This window comes from Synchiropus splendidus, chromosome 15, assembly GCF_027744825.2.
Source record: "Synchiropus splendidus isolate RoL2022-P1 chromosome 15, RoL_Sspl_1.0, whole genome shotgun sequence".
In the NCBI taxonomy this organism is placed as follows: domain Eukaryota; kingdom Metazoa; phylum Chordata; class Actinopteri; order Syngnathiformes; family Callionymidae; genus Synchiropus; species Synchiropus splendidus.
In genome coordinates, this window is record NC_071348.1 from 1,125,428 (window position 1) to 1,147,623 (window position 22,196).

Here is a 22,196-nt window from a genome sequence, read left to right on the forward strand (position 1 = left end):
CTGCAGGAGGGCGACACACACCCTCACACTGTGTGAGTGAGCTCCGTGTTTACAAATGTCCTTGCTCCGGCTCCTCCTCAGACTGAAGCGGGTCAGGCCAGATAATTAGCTGGTGCACGCACACGCGCACACACATACGCACTGCTCATGTTGTTTGAGGCCTCAGTCGTGAGGAAGTGTCAGTCACCGCTGCAGCTGAGTTTCTGCCCCGAGGCGGACTCGACCTGCATCTTCCTGCAGCACACAAGCGCAGCACTCCTGTTCGCCAGCTCTGCTAGGAGTGGATGGGCCTGCGCATATTTGACTGTCCCTCAGTGGCACCCTGTAATAGCACGGTGGCTGAGGAACGGACAGCTGAACGGGAGCACAGATTCTTGTGGGGGAGGGTGAATACATAAATAAATAAATAAATACAAACTCCAAAAATATCAATACCGTCACTTGAAATTGTATTTTTTACATTTGATATATCTGAAAACTAAGTCCACAAAAATTAAACAGAAATAAAAGAAGGGCTTAAATTTCTAAATTTCATAATAAAATAAACAAAAACAAACTTGAGTCAGCGGAGCCTGTCGTAACAACACGTTTAACATGTCTGAAACAAATTTGAAAAGATTCTCAAGGAATTATCGGAATAAACCTTTGACTTTGTTCTTTCCAGGTTCACATCACTGTAAGGTTGCAACACCATTTCACTCACGAGACCCATAATGCAGTGCAACAGATTCAGGGAACCTCAACAAACCGATCTGTGTTCTGAGGCTGGAAGAGTCCAGGACTCAGTCGGAGGTCGGACGAAGTCCTCCTTAACTGGAAACACATTTCAGCAAAAGTGAGTTCCCGAGCGGCTCGTGTGAGGAACCAAGTTGCCGCTGCCAAAGTGAAAAGGTCACGGCAGCTAATGAGAGGCGGCAGCTAGTTAATGTCAGCCACTTGGTCCGACCTCTGTAGGCATCGACTGGCCGATTCACAATCCCATCAATAGCAAGCTCAGGCGACGCCTTTGTCGCTCACAACAGGCTCATAAAAAACCGGAGCAGAAACCAAGGGTCTGTCGCTGGTTCGAGTACCAGTTCATGAATCGATCCCAGTATTTTCACAAGTGAAGGCCGCTGGTGAGTAAAGGCAGCGCGGCGGACGCCCCGCTGACGCGCCAGCTCCCGCTGAGCCGCGGCACAGACAGACTCCGTGATAGAAAGCTCAAATATCACACACAGATTTCAACAATTTGCTTTGACCTTCTGTTCAGCAATATGTCAGACTTGGTGCACAGACGTCTTATTGATGCCTGAAACTCCGAGAGCAGCCGAAGGAGCCCAAATGTCACGTAATCTGGCTGCTTTTCTCTCTGCGCCACAGTTCAATCCAGGAGTCCAGGAGCCCAGAAACAAGCTGCTGCCTCCTTGACTCCTGGATCAGATTATCCAGCTCTGTCTTTTGACTCCTTTTCACATGGACCACCACTACGTGGAGTCTTCTTCTGGGACAACACACTCAAAACATGTAGTTCCTGTTTATGAAGAGGGAAGCCATCTTGGATCTGAGCACAAGTGGATGCACCCCAAAACAAAGAACACACCAAAGGTTTCTGATTGGCTGGAGTTTTTAGCAACACAAAGCCGTTTTTAATTTAGTATAAAAAGGAATGAAAAATGTGATTCCAATACTTCCTACTTATGGCAGGACTACAGTTCCACACTGTCAACAGTGAGCTAATGCAGCCGGAGCGCAGCAGACAGGGAGACGACCGCGATGGTGAGGATGCTACAGCTGTTTGTTTCTGACGTATATTTGGAACAGTGCAACTGAAACGATTGTTTTCAGCGGCCCCTGAAGAGCAGGCAGCGACCTGCGGGCGTGAAACCGAGCAGCTGACATCTTCCCGTGCCACACTTGCGTTCATCAATCACAACTTCTTGAAAGTGTTATCTTCTGCGCCTCTGTCGTCCAGCAAGACAAACCTCTTGGAATGTCCAGCGCTTAAATCACGCAAACAGAACGGCCGGCGGCGACACAGCCAGACACATAAATGCTCCACCATTTCACGTGAAAAACAACCACACAACTTGAGATGACAAATCGGCAACAGCTGCGGAGAAGGATCCTCCAACCCAGCTTTTATTAGAACCAGCCAAGGAACAACCGTCTCCGAGGTTTCCCGCCTCAATATTTCATAGTAAGCGACGATCTCCCGCACATGAAGGCAGCCGTTACATCCATATTTTATTGGAGAACAATGCCGTGTAACTGACAAACCCGGGGAGGAAATGTGCTTACCAAGCATCAAAAGAAGTGTCACACAGCACGGACGGCTGCAGAGGAACGTGCGGCGCCGCTGGATGGATGTAACAAGCAGCAGCAGTGACACGCATCATTTGATCACATAATACAAAGCCTGTGTGTGTAGCACACGCATCATTTGATCGGGTAATATAAAGCTTTGGTGCCGGTGTTTGTGCACAAGTTTTCTTGACATGCATCATGCTGGAAAACTTGTATGGGTTTAAAAACACTGTGTGAGTGAGCAGATGATTCACCAACAGACACAGTGTGTGCGCGTGTGTAGGCCGCTAACAAGGGGGTGTGTCTTATAACAGCCCGAAAGTGATGGCATCTGTCACTCGTGTGAAGCATGTTCGGCTAAATTAAGCAGCTGAGGAACCTGTGGACGCACGCACGCACGCACGCACCTGACACAGAAAGCCGCTCACAAACAAGCTGAAAGAGACACTTGTGACGAGGGAAACATCAGGGGCACACAGATGAAAACACAGACGCTCTGACAGTGACACATGCGCCGCTGCAATGCCATATAAATTGGGGCATACATTATTAACTGTCTGAGATTCCAGCGCACACGTTGAGGCCACCGCGTCTCCAAACAGAGCGAGATTAGAGGGAAGGAGAAGAGTCGCAACAGAGAGAGACTGGTGTGGAGACTGAATATATTCCCTATCAGGAACACACATCTCAGTCGCAGCTAAAGTTGCTAACAACACAACAGCAGCATCCAAGAGCCACACCAAGCCACACACACACTGTGATTAAAGAGCGAACATTCAAGTCAGATTCAAGGAGGTGATACATCCGACTCACACATCTGGAGCAGAGAGAGACTTCACTGCAGCCTGTCCTGGGACTGTCCCGGGGCTTCCAGCAGCTGACCTCACGGGCGCGGCGTCCCAGGCAAGACAATACGCTTCAAGTAAGAAGACCTGATGACGAGGTGGAGTTATAGGAAGCGAAGGAAAACCTTTGATGTCCAGCGACGTCTCTCTTCACTTCATTGAACTGCAGTCTGCCAAGACTCCGGGCGCTTTGAGGCTCATTTCCAGGAGGCTTCCTTTACACTCAATGCTGCTTCCTGGTGTACAATAAAAAGTGTCAAGCGCATTCAGGTCATCCGCGCCGAGAGCTGAGAAACAAGGTCTCACGAATTAGAAAGACAGAAAAAAAAGATTCCTTTCAAGAGTGAAAGCATTTCTGCTGATGAATCGACAGGAAAGCTGGATTTTCTGGGCCGATATTGACTGTACAGTAAATCAATGGGGCTGCGTGGTAAAAAATGAAGGTTACACAAGCCAGTCAATACCGTCTGGTGATGCTTCAAGTTCTGATTTATTCAACAAACAACTTAAAACAGCGGCTCAGGTTTGTTGAGTCATGGCAGCTAAACTACGTCGCCGGCCGCTTCTGGTGAAGCCATTGTAAAAGCCTCCAAATAAAACCTTGCTTCTGCGACCTTCAGCCAGAATGCTTTACATTGAGCTACTTTCTGTCCAAACAAGTTGAATGAGTCAGCCATAATGGGATCTGCCAAAATGGAATTAGCACAGTGTCCGGCGCCGGCAATGCTCATTATCCTGCACACAGAGGCTTTGTAGACACATGGGGGTCCGAGAGCTGCGGCTGACCAGTTGGGTGACTTCCTTCTGCCGTTTCATGAAGTCCAAGATTCAATTTCCGAGGAGAAATAGTAGCATTTGTATTCGTTCGGGGCCAAAACAACAGACGACACAGTGTGGGAAATAAAATCTGTTAACCATGGGAGTTTCCTCCCAGATCAGGCCTGTGGTTTTCTGAAGAGGCCTGTGTCTTGCCTGAAATATTCCTTCACCTAACTGACTTCTGACGACGCTCATGACAAGCTAATGCTAACAAAGCTTCTCTATGACCAGCGCTAAAATGGCCGCTGCCAGAGCAACTGCGATCCCAAGCTTCTTCAAGGCCTCTGTGTCCAGACCTGAAGACCAGGTGAGTCCAGGTGAGGTGGAGGGAGGATGTCGGACGCCGTTCGCCGTCTGCACCTGCGGAAGAAAACAATCATAAAGGAACTGAAGTTTTTTCTCGATAAAACACTGCTGTACAGAGACATTATCTGTCGTCTCAAATGCAGAGCCAAAGTTCAAGTTCCGTTCTAGTTTCGTATCGTCCTGTTCCACTTAAGTTGCATTTACCATCGAAGCTACTATTTCTGCCAAGCAGAGACTCTAATCATCCTTTTTTACTGCTTGTTACAGTACCTTGATGATAAAAGTTGGCTGCAGACTGACATCATCAGTCCAACGTGTTGCACGACAAGCTTCAAAACCACAGCAGAAAACGGTGTATTTTGCATCGCAGGCTTTTCCTCAAGTGTGTCGTTCCACGGACAGAGGATATAAAAGAAAAGAGCTTGCGTTTCAGCTACAAGTGAAGGCAAAAGTGCTGCTTCATGTTCGCGTGACACCACAGCATCCCTGTCACTCTCAAGACAGCGTTCTGAAGAAAGTACCCGGTCTCAGCAGTAAAAACAACGAAGCTAAACACCAAGAAGGAGCCTTCACCGTCATTCATATCGACGGCTGCCGCCTGATGTCTGGCAGCGGAGCCTCTTCACAAAGTGCCATTTCTCAGTCGATGGGATTCAGCAGACGCGTCTGCATATGTAGCTACCGACTGGGCGTCTCCACCTGGCTCATTGACGCCGCCGCTGTTTGATTACACATTTATTTTGTTTTATCTGCAGGAATTGATCAGAATAGACATACAGAGGTCAGCAGGAGAAGAGGATGAGAGGCCAGACGGCTGGAGAGAGAATTGATGCGGCGACCTTGTGCTAGTGGCTGCATGACAGTTGGTCAAATGCCTCATCACCATAAAGGTAGATTATACAGGCGGATATTGAGCCATCGATCCGCGCCCTTCTCCAAGAACCTTTCATCAGGTTGGCTGGGGAAGTGCGCAGGGTGGGCTTCCATATCTGGCAGACTCATCTTCTCACTCCATCCTTCTAGGACCTGCGTGTCTCCCTTCATCTTTAGTTCATTCCAGATCGACCCTTTGCTTCAGTTGGAGGTGGAAGGCACGACAGGATTTGGCTGTAATGTTGTTAATATATTTACGTACCCTCATCGGCCTGCTGGACTTTTCATACGCCATTAACTATTAACACCAGTTATTGACTGGGAGAAAAATATGGATGTCTGAATGAGTTTCTGGCCCGAGACGCTTCACTCCTTTTCAACTCCAGGCTTTGCTGGTTTGATATCCAACATAGGCGCGATCGGACACTGAAGGCAGGTGTGAGGCAAGGTTCTTATCAGGACGTTGTGGGGAACAACGCGTCTTGATTCCGCTGCCTCCGTCAGATGGCTGCTGAGTGACTTGACTTGTCTTGTGAGGGACAGCATCCCTCCTTCTCTCACCTGTTACATAAACCTGAGGCCAAACTTCACGTAAGACCTTCACTGGAACGTGTAAGAGAAGCGATTGTGTTCCACCAGTGGGAGAGTAACTTGAAGCAGACTTCCCGGCCTGTTCTCCTCCTCCTCCTCCTCCGCCGCCCACACGTGTTGCCGGCACATGGCCGTGCAGTGGAGCAGCTGTAGCGCTCTACCTGGCTGCGCTGCTCCGTCCTCTCCGCGGCAGTGAACGCTCGCCACCCACTCTCCACCTCGCCGTTCCTTATGAATTGTTTCCTCTGTTGTCGAGCACAATGGAGGACGGATACTATAACTGACTACGCCTACATGACACATCCAGAAGTCCCTTCCAGGAGCTGCAGACAATACCTGGAGGTGGAAACAGTATCAGAGCCGGGATGACACATTTGCTCGGCTTGGCTATCATCACACTCCCCGGTGGGGAAAGCAATACGCTTGTTAGGAATTCCTTGAAAAACTTTCCTCCGTCAGGGAACACGGTGCGTCGGTGTTACGCTGATATTACGAGGGCGGCGCTGGATTTCAAAGACCATTCGCATCCAGGAGTGGAAGTCTGAAGCAATCTCAAATGCTGCGTTGCCACTTGGATGATTAAAAGCCTGTGGACTGTCATGGGAAGATTTCTTCAGATGCATCAGCACCACAACACTCTGGGTCCATGCTCATCTCAGTGGAATGTCTAGGGTTCCACTGGGGCTTAACTCACGATGGGGCATCTTTCCATTCAACGATCCAGGCTCCACTTGAACCCAGGGCAGAATAGTACAGTGATTCCCCGCCACGTCGAAGCTGACTTCTCACCGACTTGTCAGAGGAAGATGCTCAACTACCAGAGTGAAAGTGCTCCAGAGTTTAACAAGACGGTGTGAAGCGTGGTGTTCAGGGAACAGCAGGTAAGAGGTGGCCAGGTTCGGCATAAGGGCAGGTTTGACGTGATTCGACCTCACAGCTAAGCTTGTTGTTCGTACGGACACACTACCACATTCAGAACTCATCGACATTGAGATGAACGTGAAGGAGCTCTTGTTTGACCAGTCGTGGCCGGTGTGTCCAAAGGTTGAAGACACCCAAACGGACCGTCCGGTAGAGAAACCCAAGCTATCGCTCAGTGTAGCCCAAGAAAGTGTGGACCTCACAATCGCTGTTGGTTCCTCAGCTCAGACTCAGGTGAAAGTCACGAGGAAAGGAAAGTGCTGAGGGAGGAGCACACCGATGAAACAAAGGAGGCAGTTGAGCGGCGTGCTGGCAGGCCCCGAAACCGCCTTCCTCCATATCCATCTATTTATCTTTCTCTGCAGGCGTCCACTAGCAACAGGGTTCCTCCAGAAGCTGAATAGAACAGTCGAAAAATCTATTACTAGTTGGGAGGATAAGTGAAAATCCTAGCCAGAAGGTGCGTGTCAGCACAGTGGGAGCGCCAGGAGAACAAGAGAGCCAGCCGAGTGAAGTGCAAACCTTAGAAATGAGGGGGAAGACGGACAGGAAGTGAAGGGAAAGTAAGAGCTCTCAAAGATGGCTCGCCACCTGCGACTCAGCATGCGGGGTTCGGGGCCTGTGTGGGGAACCGTGGGGTTCTCTGCCCGCAGCAGTGGAGGGGCACAACAATAATCCTCCTGAAAACCATCTAACACATCACCAGGGGTGAGGAGGGCCACAGCCAGGCACTCTCTCCCTTCAAGGTCTGAGACAGTCAAACGCCCCTCTGGCTCTTAAAAACACTCCAACGCTCCAATTACACACAGGCCTCAGGGAAGAAAAGAAAATCCCTAAAAATCAGTCCGGGAGCTGACACGGGCCTCGCCGGCGCGCGCACGCACACACGCACTGCGCTACACTCTGTGACACGCACAACACGTCACTAGAGCCAGGGAGCACAATGCACACTGGTCACATTTCTCACATGATCCTGGCCAGCTGTCAGTGTCACTCGAGACTCTGCCAGTGTGTGAGCGAGTGTGTGTGGGTGGAGGAACAGATATAGTTACAGCTCCTTAGTCACGGGTGATTTGACAAAGCCACACTGACAGTCACAATGAGCCGCAGTTGTATTTACAACCCGACAATCAGGCCTGCTGAGGAATTAAAAAGTGACAGCGAGTGTTTATTTGAGCCCAAACCTCTGAGAGAAAGCAGTCTGGCCTCTCCAGTGTAGAGGGTTTCTGCGATGGCTACAACAACAGAATGTGAACTGGAGCGGGCCGGAGTGGAACCTGAGCTCCCCGCCTCGCTCAACTGTCGCCTGAAATTCAGCCTCAAGTGAAGAAACCGCCGGTGCTGCCGCGGCAGACTTCGCCGGTGTGTTACACGCAAGCTTTGACTAGTCAAACACAGTTGTGTAACACGGCTTCCTGCTGCTTCACATGTATGGATGTTGGCTGTGTGACACTGTTTCCATGATCATTTGCGTCGACGGGTCAACCTTCAGGTCCAAATCACATCCTGCAAGTGTCACAAACACACCTCAAGGATTATTCCTTTTCTGGTGAGATCATCATTGTTGCTAGCCAGAGAGCTAACCAGTCAATTTATCACACACACACACAAGCATTTCCTTCCCCAGCCTCATCCTGAACCTAACCATCCAAAACACATGGCTCACCTTCACCAGGACTCTGAACCAAACCTAAACCCAAATATAATGTTATGTTGTATTTACAGAATTGAGGCTTAGCCTTGGAGGGTCCAGCCAAATTGGCCCCCACAAAGTAGGATAAACAAGCCCACACACGTTTGTCTTCCTCTCATACATTAACATAATGCTTTCCCCAGCCTCTCCCACTAAGCCAGACCTGGGCAAGGTGCGGCCCAGGGGCCATATGTGGCCCTCTGCCTGTGTTTTGGCGGCCCTCATGGGGTCAGACTAAAACTATACATCTGACAAGTTGCTTCCGTTTTAGCCAGCTCTAATTCAACAGTAATAATAATACAACACATTCATGACTGTCATTATAGTTTTATCCTCAAAATCTGTTAAAATACAATTGTATCTTTTTATCTTTGATGGTCCATAGTTTCATTATGATTTCTATTCATTTAAGAAGAATGCAAAATGTTATTTTCATAGGTTTCATGCCACATTTATACTTCTTAATATCTCTATCCTTGCTTCCATGTGGTACAGTATGGTTCATTTGGTCCTTGTAACTTTTTTTTTCCCATCACGTTTCGTAGTCATCGCCGCCTTTCTTTTGGCACGATGGCCCCTCACAACAGTCACACTTTATCATGGGGCCCTTTAGAAACCTAACCATGCTAAACAAATAACTGAACCCTAACTCAAACCCAGTTATATTAACCCAGCTATTTTGTCAGAATGAGACTTACCAAAGTGAGGACCGGCCAAAATGTCTTCACTCTGTTGATTAAAAACCCATACAGGTTCTCACAAAGATAGAAGTGCAAGAAACACACAGACACACACAAGTCCGCAGCAAACAACTCCTCAACTCTCTGACATCATGTTTTTCCTTTTAATTCAGCCATTTGAGAGCAGAGGCAGCTTCTATCGCTGCTTTACAAATCACTTCCTACTTTCAGAGACTCATTGAAGAACGTTCGTGCTCCAATGACACCTGACTAACGCACACACGCTGGTGCATTAAGGTGCTCTTTCATTAATGTGTTTACAGCTGCAGCAACTATAACATATTTCAATGTGCATGTGTCAAACCGCTGACAGATGCAGGAACACGGCAGATGCTTTCAGGCGCCGCGGAGAGGTACAATTACTCTCCTCCGACCTCCTGTGTGCAGATCATCGCATGCACGTACTCTGCTGGACAGAAAAAAAGACAAGGACGTCGACATATTGAATAGAGGCGGCATAAAAGCCTCAGCCATCGTGCACACGCTGTCAGGTTACGAGTGCATGTGGCACAGCGGAGCACCATCTACTCCTCTCACAAAGAAAAACATCTCCGGTTACCTCGGTGGTGTTGAGTCTCTGGCGCAGATGAGGTCAGAGGTGCCCGACCAGCAGGCTGGAGGAGGAGCGGAGCGTCGTGCCACTCATCCATCCCCAACGCTGCCTCACTTTTAATCATTGCACGGCATCATTGGAACAGGCTGAGTCACCCAGGTGAGCGATTCAGAGTCGCTTCAGGTCAGAAGGACTCAGTCAGGTGAGTGTGACTCAGCAATTAGTGACCTGGCTACTGCCAGTGTGATTCAGCAACACAAATCAAATCCATTTGTCATAAAACTCTCAGATATGTGCAACCAAACAGCCACGCCACCACATGACTCGAGCACGCAAGTCACACCGAGTCACACAGCGTGTGCGATTCAGCCATCCCACATATCAGATCCATTGGCGCAGCAGCGCGTGCGCACTACAGCACTTCCTCTTGAGTAACTCATGTCAGAGACGGAGCTTCTTCTCCAACCTTTGGCCTGGACCAGGATGGAGGTGTTCACTGGAGTCACGGCCGCACGGCGGTTGAACCCAGGTTTCTGAGTCTCTCAAAGGTGACTGTGGAGCACAAGCCAAAAAACAGGGGCTCTCACAAAGTGTTGGCGAACACAGCTCTTTATTTACGGCTCAAGCGAAGATGCCAGCTCAGTGACGGAAGAGGCGTGTAAAACCTCCCAGCGCTTTAACTCAAGAGAAGAGAAGCGCAGCTGTGTAATGCTGCGAGACGTTTTCGGGGGGGAAAAAAAAAGAAAACAGATATTTTCGATGGCTTAGCGTTCATTCCTGTGTTACTGCGACTGATACTCCTCAAGTTCAAGTCAAGTGCAGGCCATGTAATACAATCTGACAAGCTAAATGAAAAGCTGAAAATAGCTCCGCTCGTTGCACTGAAGTCAAAATAAATGATTTGCCTTAGTGAGTAAACAAAGCCAGGCGAAGGCCAAGCAAACCCTTTTGACTCGTCAGAGAAAAAAGCTCCAGTAAAAATAAACGGGACTATCAGGGGAGAAAAGCCTAGGAATCCATCTCACCTGAGTCAATGCAGGCGACAACTACAATGCATGACGCATCAACATCAAAGCAGCGGGTCATAACAGTTGCCTGTCAGCAAGGAGATTTAGTTTGGCGCTCAGTCGCTGTGTAGTTACCAGGGTATGTTTGCTCCATAAGCAAGAGTGTGTGCAGCCAGTGTTAGACATCGCCTGTGGCTACGGCACGTCTGCCAGGGCCGCTGTGACTCCCTGCCTTTATATACTGCATGTGTGTTGTCCTGTGTGGAGGGTGATGCAAAATAAAACCTTTCATTCTAGTCTACACTTGAGCAACATCACATTGCTCTTCACACATATGTGAAGCCCACACAACACACCTCGCTACACAATAGAACAAGATATACAGTTGCACATAATTCGATATTTTTTTTTTTTGGAAATGTTTTGCACTCAATAAAGAAAACAAGTCACATCAACTAATGAGTCACAACACGGTGTTTGTTGAGTCTGTGGGATCAGGTCTGACTTGCTTCTGTTAAGTCACACACATGCAGGAAAGTCCCTATTACTCCAGTTCCTGTGGAGTTTGTGTAGTTTAAGTGAACATATCTAAGTGAGTGGCTCTGCATTTCGAGTCGAGAAGTGTCATTGGATGGCAACCTGCGTCGGGAACGTGGAAAGGCTTAGACCATGGAAAACCCCTCTGACTTAAAAACTTAGGAGCGAGTCGGCTGGGCTGAATCGCACACATCTAACTGAGCCGAGCGACTTGACCTAACCAGGGAGTAAGTCAGCCTTGACTGAACTGAAGCGCACACGTGTTGTTTGAACAGCAGGCTGCAGCAGTTTTTCACATTTAAATCAGCTGTTGGACATGAAAAGCGAGGATTGTGAAGTGAGGATGAAAACAACTGCAGTGAAAAGAAAGACATAGACAATCCCACAAGAGCACCGCAGGAGAATGAGGCGCACACTTGGGGAAAAATGAAAGACCTCCAAATGCAACGCTCTCGAGAAATATTCATTCATTCGCCATCTTCCTTGTATTTCTGTCAATCTGCGGACACAGAGAGGCGCTTGCTCAATGGCCCAGGCCCTCATTGGACATGTCTCTCCTTGTTCTATTCTCTGGCAGGGATGTCAATTTGCCGTCCAGTGGAAGGACCCGAGCAGTTTTCTTCTCTCCGCCATTCTCCCGCTCTCCTTGAGAAAGTATGCCGTGAAAGGAGCTGATTATTGGATGGCACTCAAGCTGCTTTTCTCTCTCCTGATCTCTCCGTCTACCTTGCTCCCTCTCTCATTCATGGTTGTTGTTTTTTTTTTCGCCTTGGCTGTCACACCGCCCCTCTTTTCTATCATTTAATTTCATCTGAGGATGAGGACTGGTGAAGATACTTTCTCATTTTCTTTCCTTTAGCGAGCTGTTGAGTGCTTTCTCTGCCATTGTGTCCCACTAAAAGACTCATTACTGTCCTTTCCCTCCCAGTGAAGGCCTGTTCCTCTGAATGACGGCTTGGCAGATGGAGCAGACAGAGATGGCAGAAGAAAGGGAGACCCAAGGAGTTTGTTCCGTCCATGTCAATAAAAGCCAATTTCCCAGTCGGGCTCAGAAAACTTTATCCAGCGTGAAGTTAATACAAAGGAACACCAAGGTCTTTTGTGAATATGATTTATAACTAGACCAAAACACAGCCAGGAAAACAAGGACGGAGTCAGGAGATGTTTGCACACTTCAGAAGAGGAAAATATCGACGTGGAAACAACAAATTATGAGAAACAAAAGTATGACTGGATGGCTCTTTGTCTCTCGAGCATACTGAGAACTGTCACGCAAGTACTCATGCCAGTGGAACTGCAGTGTTGGTGTACCCTCTACTGCAGAGTGGCAAACTCAAGAGTGCAACTAAACCTGTTGGAGAGTGGAATGATACAGTGGTGGGAGGTGGACAATGAAAGTCAGCTGGCAAATCAAGTGACGTTACATGGTTTCATATGAAATGGAAGATGCACCAAGTAGGTTCGGGAGGAGGTGACTGGCTTGCTGCAGCGCCCCCCGCTGAAAAATAGAGAAACGGAAGACTTCAACACCTGACGCCACATGACACATCCTCTCCAGTGATCACACGGACCACAAATGAAGACACTTTCATTCCATTTTGTTCCATTAACATCAACAAAGTGAGACGGTACGGAGAGCAGAAATGCTCCTCCTGAACACCATCATCACCTGGAATATTCCACCTCACTGATTCTGATGAAGGCCTCAAGGTCCACCGCTACTTCCTCCACTAGATTTGATTTCTATGTACATTAGTACACGTTTTTAGCCTCGTTTTAATAAGAACTAAATAATAATATCCATCACCAAAATACAATAAAAAATGTGACTCAACACAAGACTTATAATGTATAGAACAAAGAGTCATTGCTATCAGGATTTCAGTATGCAGAAACTTCATATTTCCCCAAAATACTTACAGACATGGACCATCAGGATACTGGCAAACCTCTTAAACACCTGCGATTCAATTAGTTACATTTTTTTTTTTCTATTCGTGAAAGAAACACAGACGCACACTGGCATCACTTAAGCTCAAAACCCTGTTCTTGTTTCATATTCTCATGTTCTAGCTAATCTGACTGAGTGAATATCATTCCTAAACTGCTCTCCTCATCTCAGAGCATCAGCCCGCTGTAGTTGTGCGGCATATTTAGGGCCTCGTGTTTACCAGTGCAACTTTCCTCCAGAGTGGAAGAACAGCCCAGTCTTTCACACCTGCCCTGAGGCTGTGCGACACAGCGAGGTGTTTACCCAGCCATATACCATCCTCACCTCCACCCCTCCATCAGATATGTGCCATCAGGGCTTTGTACTCACTGTCCACTATAAGCTCCCTCCATTCAGAAGCAAAGCTTTGACATGTCACTCATCCATAAATAAAGGCATCCATCCATCTAGCCAACCGTTCCTTCTGCAATTATCCCTCTTCCCAACTGTGGAATCACATCTCTCTCTCTCGCTCTCCCTCCCTCTCTCTCTCCCTCCTTCCCTTCCTTCCTTCCTTCCTCCTTCCCTTCCTTCCTTCCTTCCTTCCTTCCTTCCTCCCTCCCTCCCTTCCTTCCCTTCCTTCCTTCCTTCCTCCTTCCCTTCCTTCCTTCCTTCCTTCCTTCCTCCCTCCCTTCCTTCCCTCCCTTCCTTCCTTCCTTCCTTCCTCCCTCCCTCCCTCCCTCCCTCCCTTCCATCCTTCCTTCCTTCCTTCCTTCCTTCCTTCCTTCCTTCCTTCCTTCCTCCCTCCCTCCCTCCCTCCCTCCCTTCCTTCCTTCCTTCCTCCCTTCCTTCCTTCCTTCCTTCCTTCCTTCCTTCCTTCCTTCCCACCGTACTTTTATTTTCTCCTTCAGGATTATACATCTGCATGAAAGCATCAGAGACAATCCAGACGTTAAGCACCTCATCACACAAGCTCTCTCTAGCTGCTCCCCTTTTTGAGTCTGTTTTCCTCCTGCTCTGCCAAAAGCCTGTAATTATAGACACGGCGGAAAGGCATCGGGGTGAGAGTCTCAGAGCCTTGGCCTAATCACCCATTCACATCACACAGATATATAGCAGGCACAGTGTGCGGTGGACTCATGCAGAGACTGATAGATAATGGATGGTCTTCAAATATGTATAGGCAAGCCATCTGTGGAGTGGGGTGGGGGGTGGGGGGTGGCACATGGTATACAGTATATATATATGTGTGTGTGTGTGTGTGTGAGAAGACGCGGAGCAGACAGTGAGAGGACGAACACAGTGGACACATCGATGCTGCCAAATGCCAACAAGCAAGGTCAACAATTACCAGGCTTCATCACATCAGTGAGAGCCACACATGCGCTTCATTAAACCTGGAAGATGGACGCTGTCGGAGCAGAGTGACATGGGGTCATCCGCCCAATAATTCATGGAGGGTAGATAGAAAAGTAATGAGAGAGACTTAGGGAGTGGACTGTGGGTTTAACAGTCAACTGGAAGGCCTTTCTGTGTTCAAGAGGATGCTTCCGATAGCAGTGGAGGAGCGAGCAATATTGATTATTGACTGGTTTTGGTGTCAGAAAACGTTTCACCGCGACTCCAAACTGACTCAGGAGTCATCAGAAATGAGTCCATCAGATGGACATGTGCGGAACTGTGGAGACAAAGAAAGGGAGGACAGATGTTTGGACCAGGAAGGTTGGAGATGAAGGAGGAAGACCTTCACAAGATCCTGCTGCACCTGGTTTTGCCTCTCGAGTTGACTAGTTCAGTAGCGATTGCTAGTTTTTAATGTCTATTTGAATCCCTTGTTCAGGGATTCATGTGCTAGTGACACAAACCTGACCAAAAGAGGAAGAAGACTGATTTGATGTGGACTGCAGAGGCCGCAAGGGAAGGCACAGGTAGGACACCATGTCCATGACATTCAACATCTCTTCAGAACTTTTTTTTTTTTTTTTTGGTATGACAAAGCCGTTTCCGGGGCACCAGCATGAAACTGCGCTGCATGTAGGTGCAGGCGTTGAAGCGGCATTAAAGGAAAATCAATAGTGAGAACGTCTTTCAAAGGCGAGCACATTTAGATAGCACGCATTCAGCACACAGGTGCGCCGCTTGGAACCACGGCAGACTTTATGAGGCTTCAAGTTTTACAAGGTCTGGTCTCTGGCTGCAGAACTTTTCATGGCAGAAGGAGGCGTCGCATGGCTTGCTGTGAATCCTCCTTCCTTTTATCTCCCTCATTGGAAGGCCCGGTCTCTTGATCGCCGCCCTCCCACCCCTCTCTTTCTGTCTTTTCTCGCCTCTTTTCTCTCGTCTGTCTGGCAGTAAAGGCTGATGGAGTGTGAAATTAGAAAGTGTATCATATTCTGCTCTGTGACTCAATGTCCTCAGCTATGAGCTACAGCTAGTCAGAGTGAAAAATAACATGCAGTGAAACAGATACATTAACATGCTTGTTATGTGTGACTGCACGTGTGTGCGCCTGACACGGGACAGTTAAGCCACTCTCCGATGATCTTCAGTGGCTTATCTGACGTCTGAAAATTTGAATGACATGCTGCACGCACAGGCACACAAAGATTGTCTCTCTTTTCTGGCGTTCATTTCCCACTGCAGAAGAAGGACCTTTCTTCAAGGGTTAGCGTTCATATTTTCAGAAAGGGCGAGTCAGAGCCACATGAAAACATCATATTGTGTTAGACTGGTTTCATCGGTCAGCGGGTCCAGGCTGGAGCCAGCAGCACGTGAAACAACTCCGAGCCGAGCGCGAGCTCACCTGCGACAGCCCTGACACCTGTCCTTGCTCAAGTGGAGCAGCAATAGAAGGAGTGAAAGGCGTGCTGTCCTCCACCGGTCTGCCTTTCAGAAAGTGTTTTCCCGCCTCATATATGTCCACTTCAATCATTTTCCCTTTGAACTCTGACCTCTTGGGCACCAGCACCTGTGAAAGACAGAAAGAGAGGCTCAAGGACCAACAGACACGGCAAATGGTGAGGAGGGCAAGAGTGGACAACATGTACTGCAGCAACGCCTCACTGACGTCAACTGTAAAGAATCTTTTCAAGCTTTTACTGCTTCTCTATGATTAGACAAGAACAAAGAGCACTGAATATGCTCAGCCTCATTCAAGGACAAAGACTTCAGCAACATCTGAAAGACAAGTGGGATCTGTTTGGCTCTGGATGTGATCACCGCCACAACTTGGTCAGTCACGCTGACGTCCACACATCAAGGAAGTCTGTGCAGACGGTGCTCAGCCAAAACCCAACCCAGAGGTCAACCACCGCCGCCACTAGAGGGTGCATTTCTGCGCCAATGTTTGCTGCCGCTTCCTGGGTTCGGTTCTTCTTCTAGACATCCTGTTGGGACACTGGTGGAGGTCAACACTGACTCAGTGCTTTTCTAGTTTAAGGGTGGTTGCACACTGTGGGTGCTGTCTCTGCAGCCTGAGTTCGATTCCATCCCTGCTGTGCAGCCTCGCACCTCTGCGCCTCAGGCCATGTCCCTTTTTTCCTGCTCAGCTGGTTTGTGACCCACGACGAAGCACGTCTGAAGGAAGTCGGCATCTACCACCATCAGGCTGACCACCTTATTTCAATGTCACTTCTTTGCTCTACAAGTTGTCCTCACCTCAGATATGAACTGATGACGGAGCACCACTACGGCTCTAACGAATGTGGCGTTTTACAGCCAAAATTACACATGAAAGAGTCTTGTCATGTTTATTTTACAAGGAAATCGCGGAAACGAGCTGCATAGGTTTCCGGCATCTAGCGCCAAGTCGCCTGAGGTGAGAAGCTCACCCCCCATGGAGAGTTTCCACGAGACAAGGTGCAGCTCTCCAGCCGGGAATAAGTTGGCGGCCAAACCCGACTCGCTTGTGTTCACATCTCGGACTGAACATGCTTTGTCTCGAGACTTAAAGAGCTACTCACAAAACGTACATCAACCAAGTGGGATCTACCGTGACACCACGGCTCTCCTGCTGACTCAGATCGGCTGCCGACCCCTCCAACTATTACGCAGCTCCACAGGACACTGAGCAGGACAGAGGTGTTGATGGTGTGGTGGCAGGGGCGACCGGGGCCCGCCGCTAATCTGTCAGTCTTTATCCAGCTAGCGGAGGATGATCGGAGCAGGAGAAGAGGCCGCACTGTCACACAGCCAGCACCACACCTGTCCAATCAACACGCCTGGAGAGAATCGCTGGCGGGCTCCAGGCACCGAGGAGGAGGGGAGGCCTGCGTAGGTGAGGGTCACTGGAGCCCCATTACAGGGTGATTAAATGATGAAAGAGCTTGTCCCATTTCATCGGAAACCCCCCTTTAACTTCCACACTTCCACAGCCACCCCCACCCCCACCCCCACACACACAGGTGGCTGTGGTTCCTATTAGAGCTGTCAGGATAGATATGCATCGGTTTGATGCTGTGAATGTAAGACAAGGCGACGATTGGATGATACCTCCAGAGCCCCGCAGCCTCATCCCTCCTCCTGTCACATCTTGCTCTTAAACACTTTCTCTTCATTGCAAGCAGTGGTGTATGTATTTCAATAGATAGTTTAGAAAAAAAACGTTGCCATCAAGTTGGTGATGACAGAGAGCTGCACTTTTGGATCAAGAAAAGTTTCAATATTTAAATTCACAAAGAGCAGTGACTGACAAGGAAGAGCCAGCTGACAGAGAGGAGCGTGAGGTGCAGTCTGAGGCTCAGCGTGAGCCAATCGACCTGACAATGCTCTGCTGCTGAGGAGAAGCTTGAGGAGGAAACACAGCTGGAAGGTCAAATCAAAGTTGTTAAAAAGAGCATGAGACACACTCATTGATGTCACAAAATATCTGTTCCTCTCTCTGGCAAAATATTTCATTTTGAAAAAGAAGCTTTGGAGTCAAAGTGAGGAACCAGGGACCTTGGTTTGTGGTGAGAAAAGGCTGGGGGAAGATCTCAGGTCAAAACCCAAGAGACTGAGATGCTCTCAGCAGGGAGTCTGGACTGGACAAGCTCCAGGAGACACTCATAGTAGAGCAACTGTGGCCTTCAGATGCTTCATGTACTGGAGGGTCTCCAGCCGGGGGAAGCCTCGGGGCAGAACCAGAGGAAGGCTGCTGAGTCTGGCATGAAGCTAAGACGGCAAACTCTAATCTAGGCGGATTAGGATGACAATACTTTACAAAGTTCAGAGAACAAAACATCTTGAACTCAGCAACAAGCAAACCTGCTCATGCACGCAGGACGACATGAATGAGAGGTGAGAATTGCAACTCAAACGATGGTGCATACACAAACTTGTGATGGAGCACAACTTGGGTTTATGGCCCGAGAGGGAGGAGCAAAGGAGGCGATGAGGAGGGGAGAGTGGGGAAAAAAAAAAACCTCAGCATGCATCGCCTCCCGCCTAATAAAAGGCATAACTTCAAACATGCTTCTGATGACGGTAAAGCAGTAGGAAATGGATTGATTTCAAGATCTTTTAAAGTGAATTTCCCACAGGTTGAGAGAGGCTCTTTGAAGCTGAGTGATGCGAACAGCTGTGTGTGTGTGTGGGACGGAATGTTCATGTCTTTAGGGCTGACCTTAATGTTAGTTTATTTTAAAAAAGGAGCAGAAAGTGGTGTCGCTATCAGCCGTGGAACGCTCTCATGACCACCGCAGGGCGCGCGGGCGTTTGAGGATGTGTGATATCACAGGTAACCTACTTTCCTCCCCCCAACAGGAGCTTCAGCAGCTGACACCTGCTGCGAAGACTCCTGTGACATGCAGAGCGACTGATCTGATTCACTGGCAAATGAGCCCCGGGAACTTCACGTTGAGATGAAATGGTTAATCGTCTCTGCGAGATAAATGACGCCTCTTTCGCCACGCTGCCACAAAGTTCATTTTTAAGCACACCTGGAATTAAAAAAATCAAATGTAGATCACCTGATCCAGAAATAAAATCCTGCAACTTCATGTTATCACGACGTGAGAAGCAGCAGTGACATCACATACTCTGAGTGCTGGTGCCAAGGAAAGGCTAAATGCTTTTCAATTACCTGTTCATAGAACTTGTTGTGAGCCACGTAGTGTTGGGCGTCGAAGGATTCTTCCGTCACCAGCACGTGCTGCCTCTCGCCGACCTGTGGAGGCACATCACGGTCAGCACACACATCAAACAGCAGAGGCTTGCCTTTATTTGGACGAGGCAGGACTGCAGTTGGAAGGAGAGCAGGATGTTCAAACGCATGAGCAGGTGACATGAAGGTGCCATGAAGTTCAAAATGTAAATCACTCAGGAAAATGATTAAAGGTCAAAGGATAGAAGAAGAGTAAAATCCCAACTTTTGTCTGTAATATGAATATTCAAATCTCTTTTTCCTCAAGATACATCCATTACAAAGATGAAATACATGTTAGACTATGGTAAACTTGGAGGATCTTTCCATCTGTCTGACGGTAAATTCTGCCCCACCTCATGTTTGCAGGAAAAGCAATTTAACATTTAATTACAATCTCAAGGTTTTAAAGTCACTTGAGTCCTGCGAGGGAGTGCAGGCACTATTCAACGCCGGGCTCCCACAATACCAGGAGCGGATAAAAGGAAAGCGCCAGGCTATAGCCAATAGAAGAGGAACACTCTAGGAGAGCGTCTATTCAGATCAGAAAATCAAATACGACGAGCAGACCTTCCCGCAAAGAAACCCAGAACAAACAATTGTCACCGCAAGACGCACATTAAAGCCTTTCTTTGAAAGCACACTGCATAAGAGAAGCAGAGCCTCGAGAGATCTTGACCATCCAGTAAAAGAACTCTCTTCAGTCATCAAATAATTTCCATATTTTCCCTGAAAGAGGGAGACAATCGCCTTGGCCATGAAATCCCAACCAATCATTTGAAAACAGGAGAGAGGAGTCTCCATGGACGATGATGTTTGCTGATGACACGGTGAGAGGAGAGGAGGGGTCGGACTTCCTGTGGAGGGCCAAGACAGAGAAAAGCCCAGAGATTGGAAAATGTAAATCATCAAATATGTAAAAGAGGTGGATTCTATTGAAAACCTCCAGGGTGGAGTGGCATGCTGGAATCAAGGAGATACACCAGTGGAAAAAAATCCACTTCATATCACTTCGACACATTTGTCATCCTAACGCCTGGCAGAAAACATACAGGACAACTTCTCTTTAAATGTAACACAGCACACTGTGCACATAGGACGCATCTGAAGGCAGTGACAGCCCAGTATTGGGAGTCAGTTGCTGAAACAGCATACAGTGAATACGACAATCGGACATTGACTCTTCTCTCTCTAGTTTTAATTGATCACATCTGCTTCATGGCCGATTCCTGCTCATCATTCAGTCCAAAGCATTTTGAACTGCAGCACCCACCCACGCGCGCGCGGGCGCGAGTGACACTCTCTTCTCCACCCAGTCGTGATGCTAACAGAGCATCATGGGAGCTTAATGTCCGGCATTTGCATTTTATTACAGCTGGCAGCAAGTCCCGCGCTGTAAAACTGTGCTGACTGATGATTTCCTCCGCAATATGTCACAGTCTTAGAAGTCTTTCCGCTGACACTCCGCCTCAGGTGTTCATCCTCCTGCCTGCCCCACCCGTCCCTCCCCTTGTACTTCTGTGTCTCCTGATCTGTAAGCATTATGTTTTTTAAGTCTTCACATCTCCCCCCGCTCCTTTTATTTCATGTTCGCATGGCGAGACTGTTTTCCCAGCTCCTCTGCACCTGCGCCGGCTCGCTGACACTCCAGCACAAATAAATCACCAGGTTCTGCTAAGCCGAGCCATTTTGCTGAAAGTAAACCTTCTTTCCAAATCTCTCTTTGAACATGACGCCCGGATGGCCCACATCGAAAGTTGGCCCTTTTTATTAGCTCTGTGCGATTGAAGGCAGATGTCTCGGTGTGCGAGCTCAGAGGAAACAAACTCCACACAGACTTCTCAGAAGAAAGCAGTGGTGGATTTGTTCCTTCGGCCAACGTATTACAAGTCAGAGAACCAGATACAAGAGACATAATTGATAAGAAAATGACTCCTGTTTTCAAAGAAGTATTTCAGTTTCCAGCTGGTTGTCGAACACTGCAGCAGTCTCAGAAGACTCGCTGTGTCAGTTCCCAGTCCTGAACTATCCTCAAACACAGACTAACTTTCTGGAGATGAGCATAAGTTTTATTTAAAAAAATAAAATAAATAAATGAATAAATAATAATAACATTGCAAATTAGCATTGAAACTCAAGTCTATGTCCAAGGATCGAATCAGAAAATTGGCATGACTTGGACCAGGCTGTAAACTGTGCATGAGCTACACATCCCATAGTGCACTGCAACACCTCAAAAATCATGACTCAAAGGTACATTTCTGACTGAAAACAGTGAGTTTCCAGATGTCCACTGGGACTGACGTCGGCACATGGGGACCTTGGTTTGATGGTATGTTCCCACTGCGGCACAGTAGAAACACCTGAAACGTGCTCCACTTGCATGGACAACATTGCAACAGAATAATGCGAAGAGAAAAGTAAAAAATCACCAGTCAAATAGTAGGAGAGGGACACAGCCAGTACTTTGCAGGCAAACGCGACACTGCTGGATTAGTATTCCCAACAAGCCTCGAGTCCCAAATTCCACACGACATGTCACACAGTTTTAATCGACAGCAGCATCCAGAGACTAACATCTCATCAAACACGGCAGATCCACAGCAGATTTGTGGGATCACCGGTTTAATTGATATTTAATCCACATGATAACGCAGATAATTACAGCGCCGTGGCTTTTAATTTTGTAATCAATGTTTTCAATCTGCATCACAAATAAATAAGGGAGCAATTCACAGAGACATTTCCCCAAAACCCAGCAGTGCCATATGTGGCTCCAACCGCCGCGTGGCGTCAACACCACGGAAGAAAAAGTGCCACGGAAGAAGTGCTTTTTTTTGCTGTTTGACTTGACTTCACACCACTTTCACTGACAAAATGGGGGCTTTGCAGAAACACCCAAAAGTGAACCCTTGTGTGATGCGCACGTTTAGATAGATGTGATAGACTAGGCGACAGTGAAAGTAATGGTTAG

The 22,196-nt window shown here is 48.1% G+C and overlaps 1 protein-coding gene across 2 annotated transcripts in view; it reads right to left on the bottom strand.

Annotated features, from left to right (window-relative positions):
- Positions 1-2,765: 2,765 nt before the first annotated feature.
- cdkal1 (CDK5 regulatory subunit associated protein 1-like 1) overlaps positions 2,766-22,196 on the bottom strand; it is a 163,145-nt gene continuing 143,714 nt past the window's right edge. The window contains exons 12-14 of one of the 2 annotated variants that reach the window (XM_053888251.1): positions 19,163-19,246; positions 15,905-16,069; positions 2,766-4,310 (exon numbers count right to left, since the gene is read on the bottom strand). In XM_053888251.1, the coding sequence (XP_053744226.1) occupies positions 4,158-4,310; positions 15,905-16,069; positions 19,163-19,246 (402 nt within the window). In that variant the 3' untranslated portion in view covers positions 2,766-4,157. The remainder of the gene's footprint in view (positions 4,311-15,904; positions 16,070-19,162; positions 19,247-22,196) is intronic. The other variant, XM_053888250.1, reaches the window with a different exon arrangement.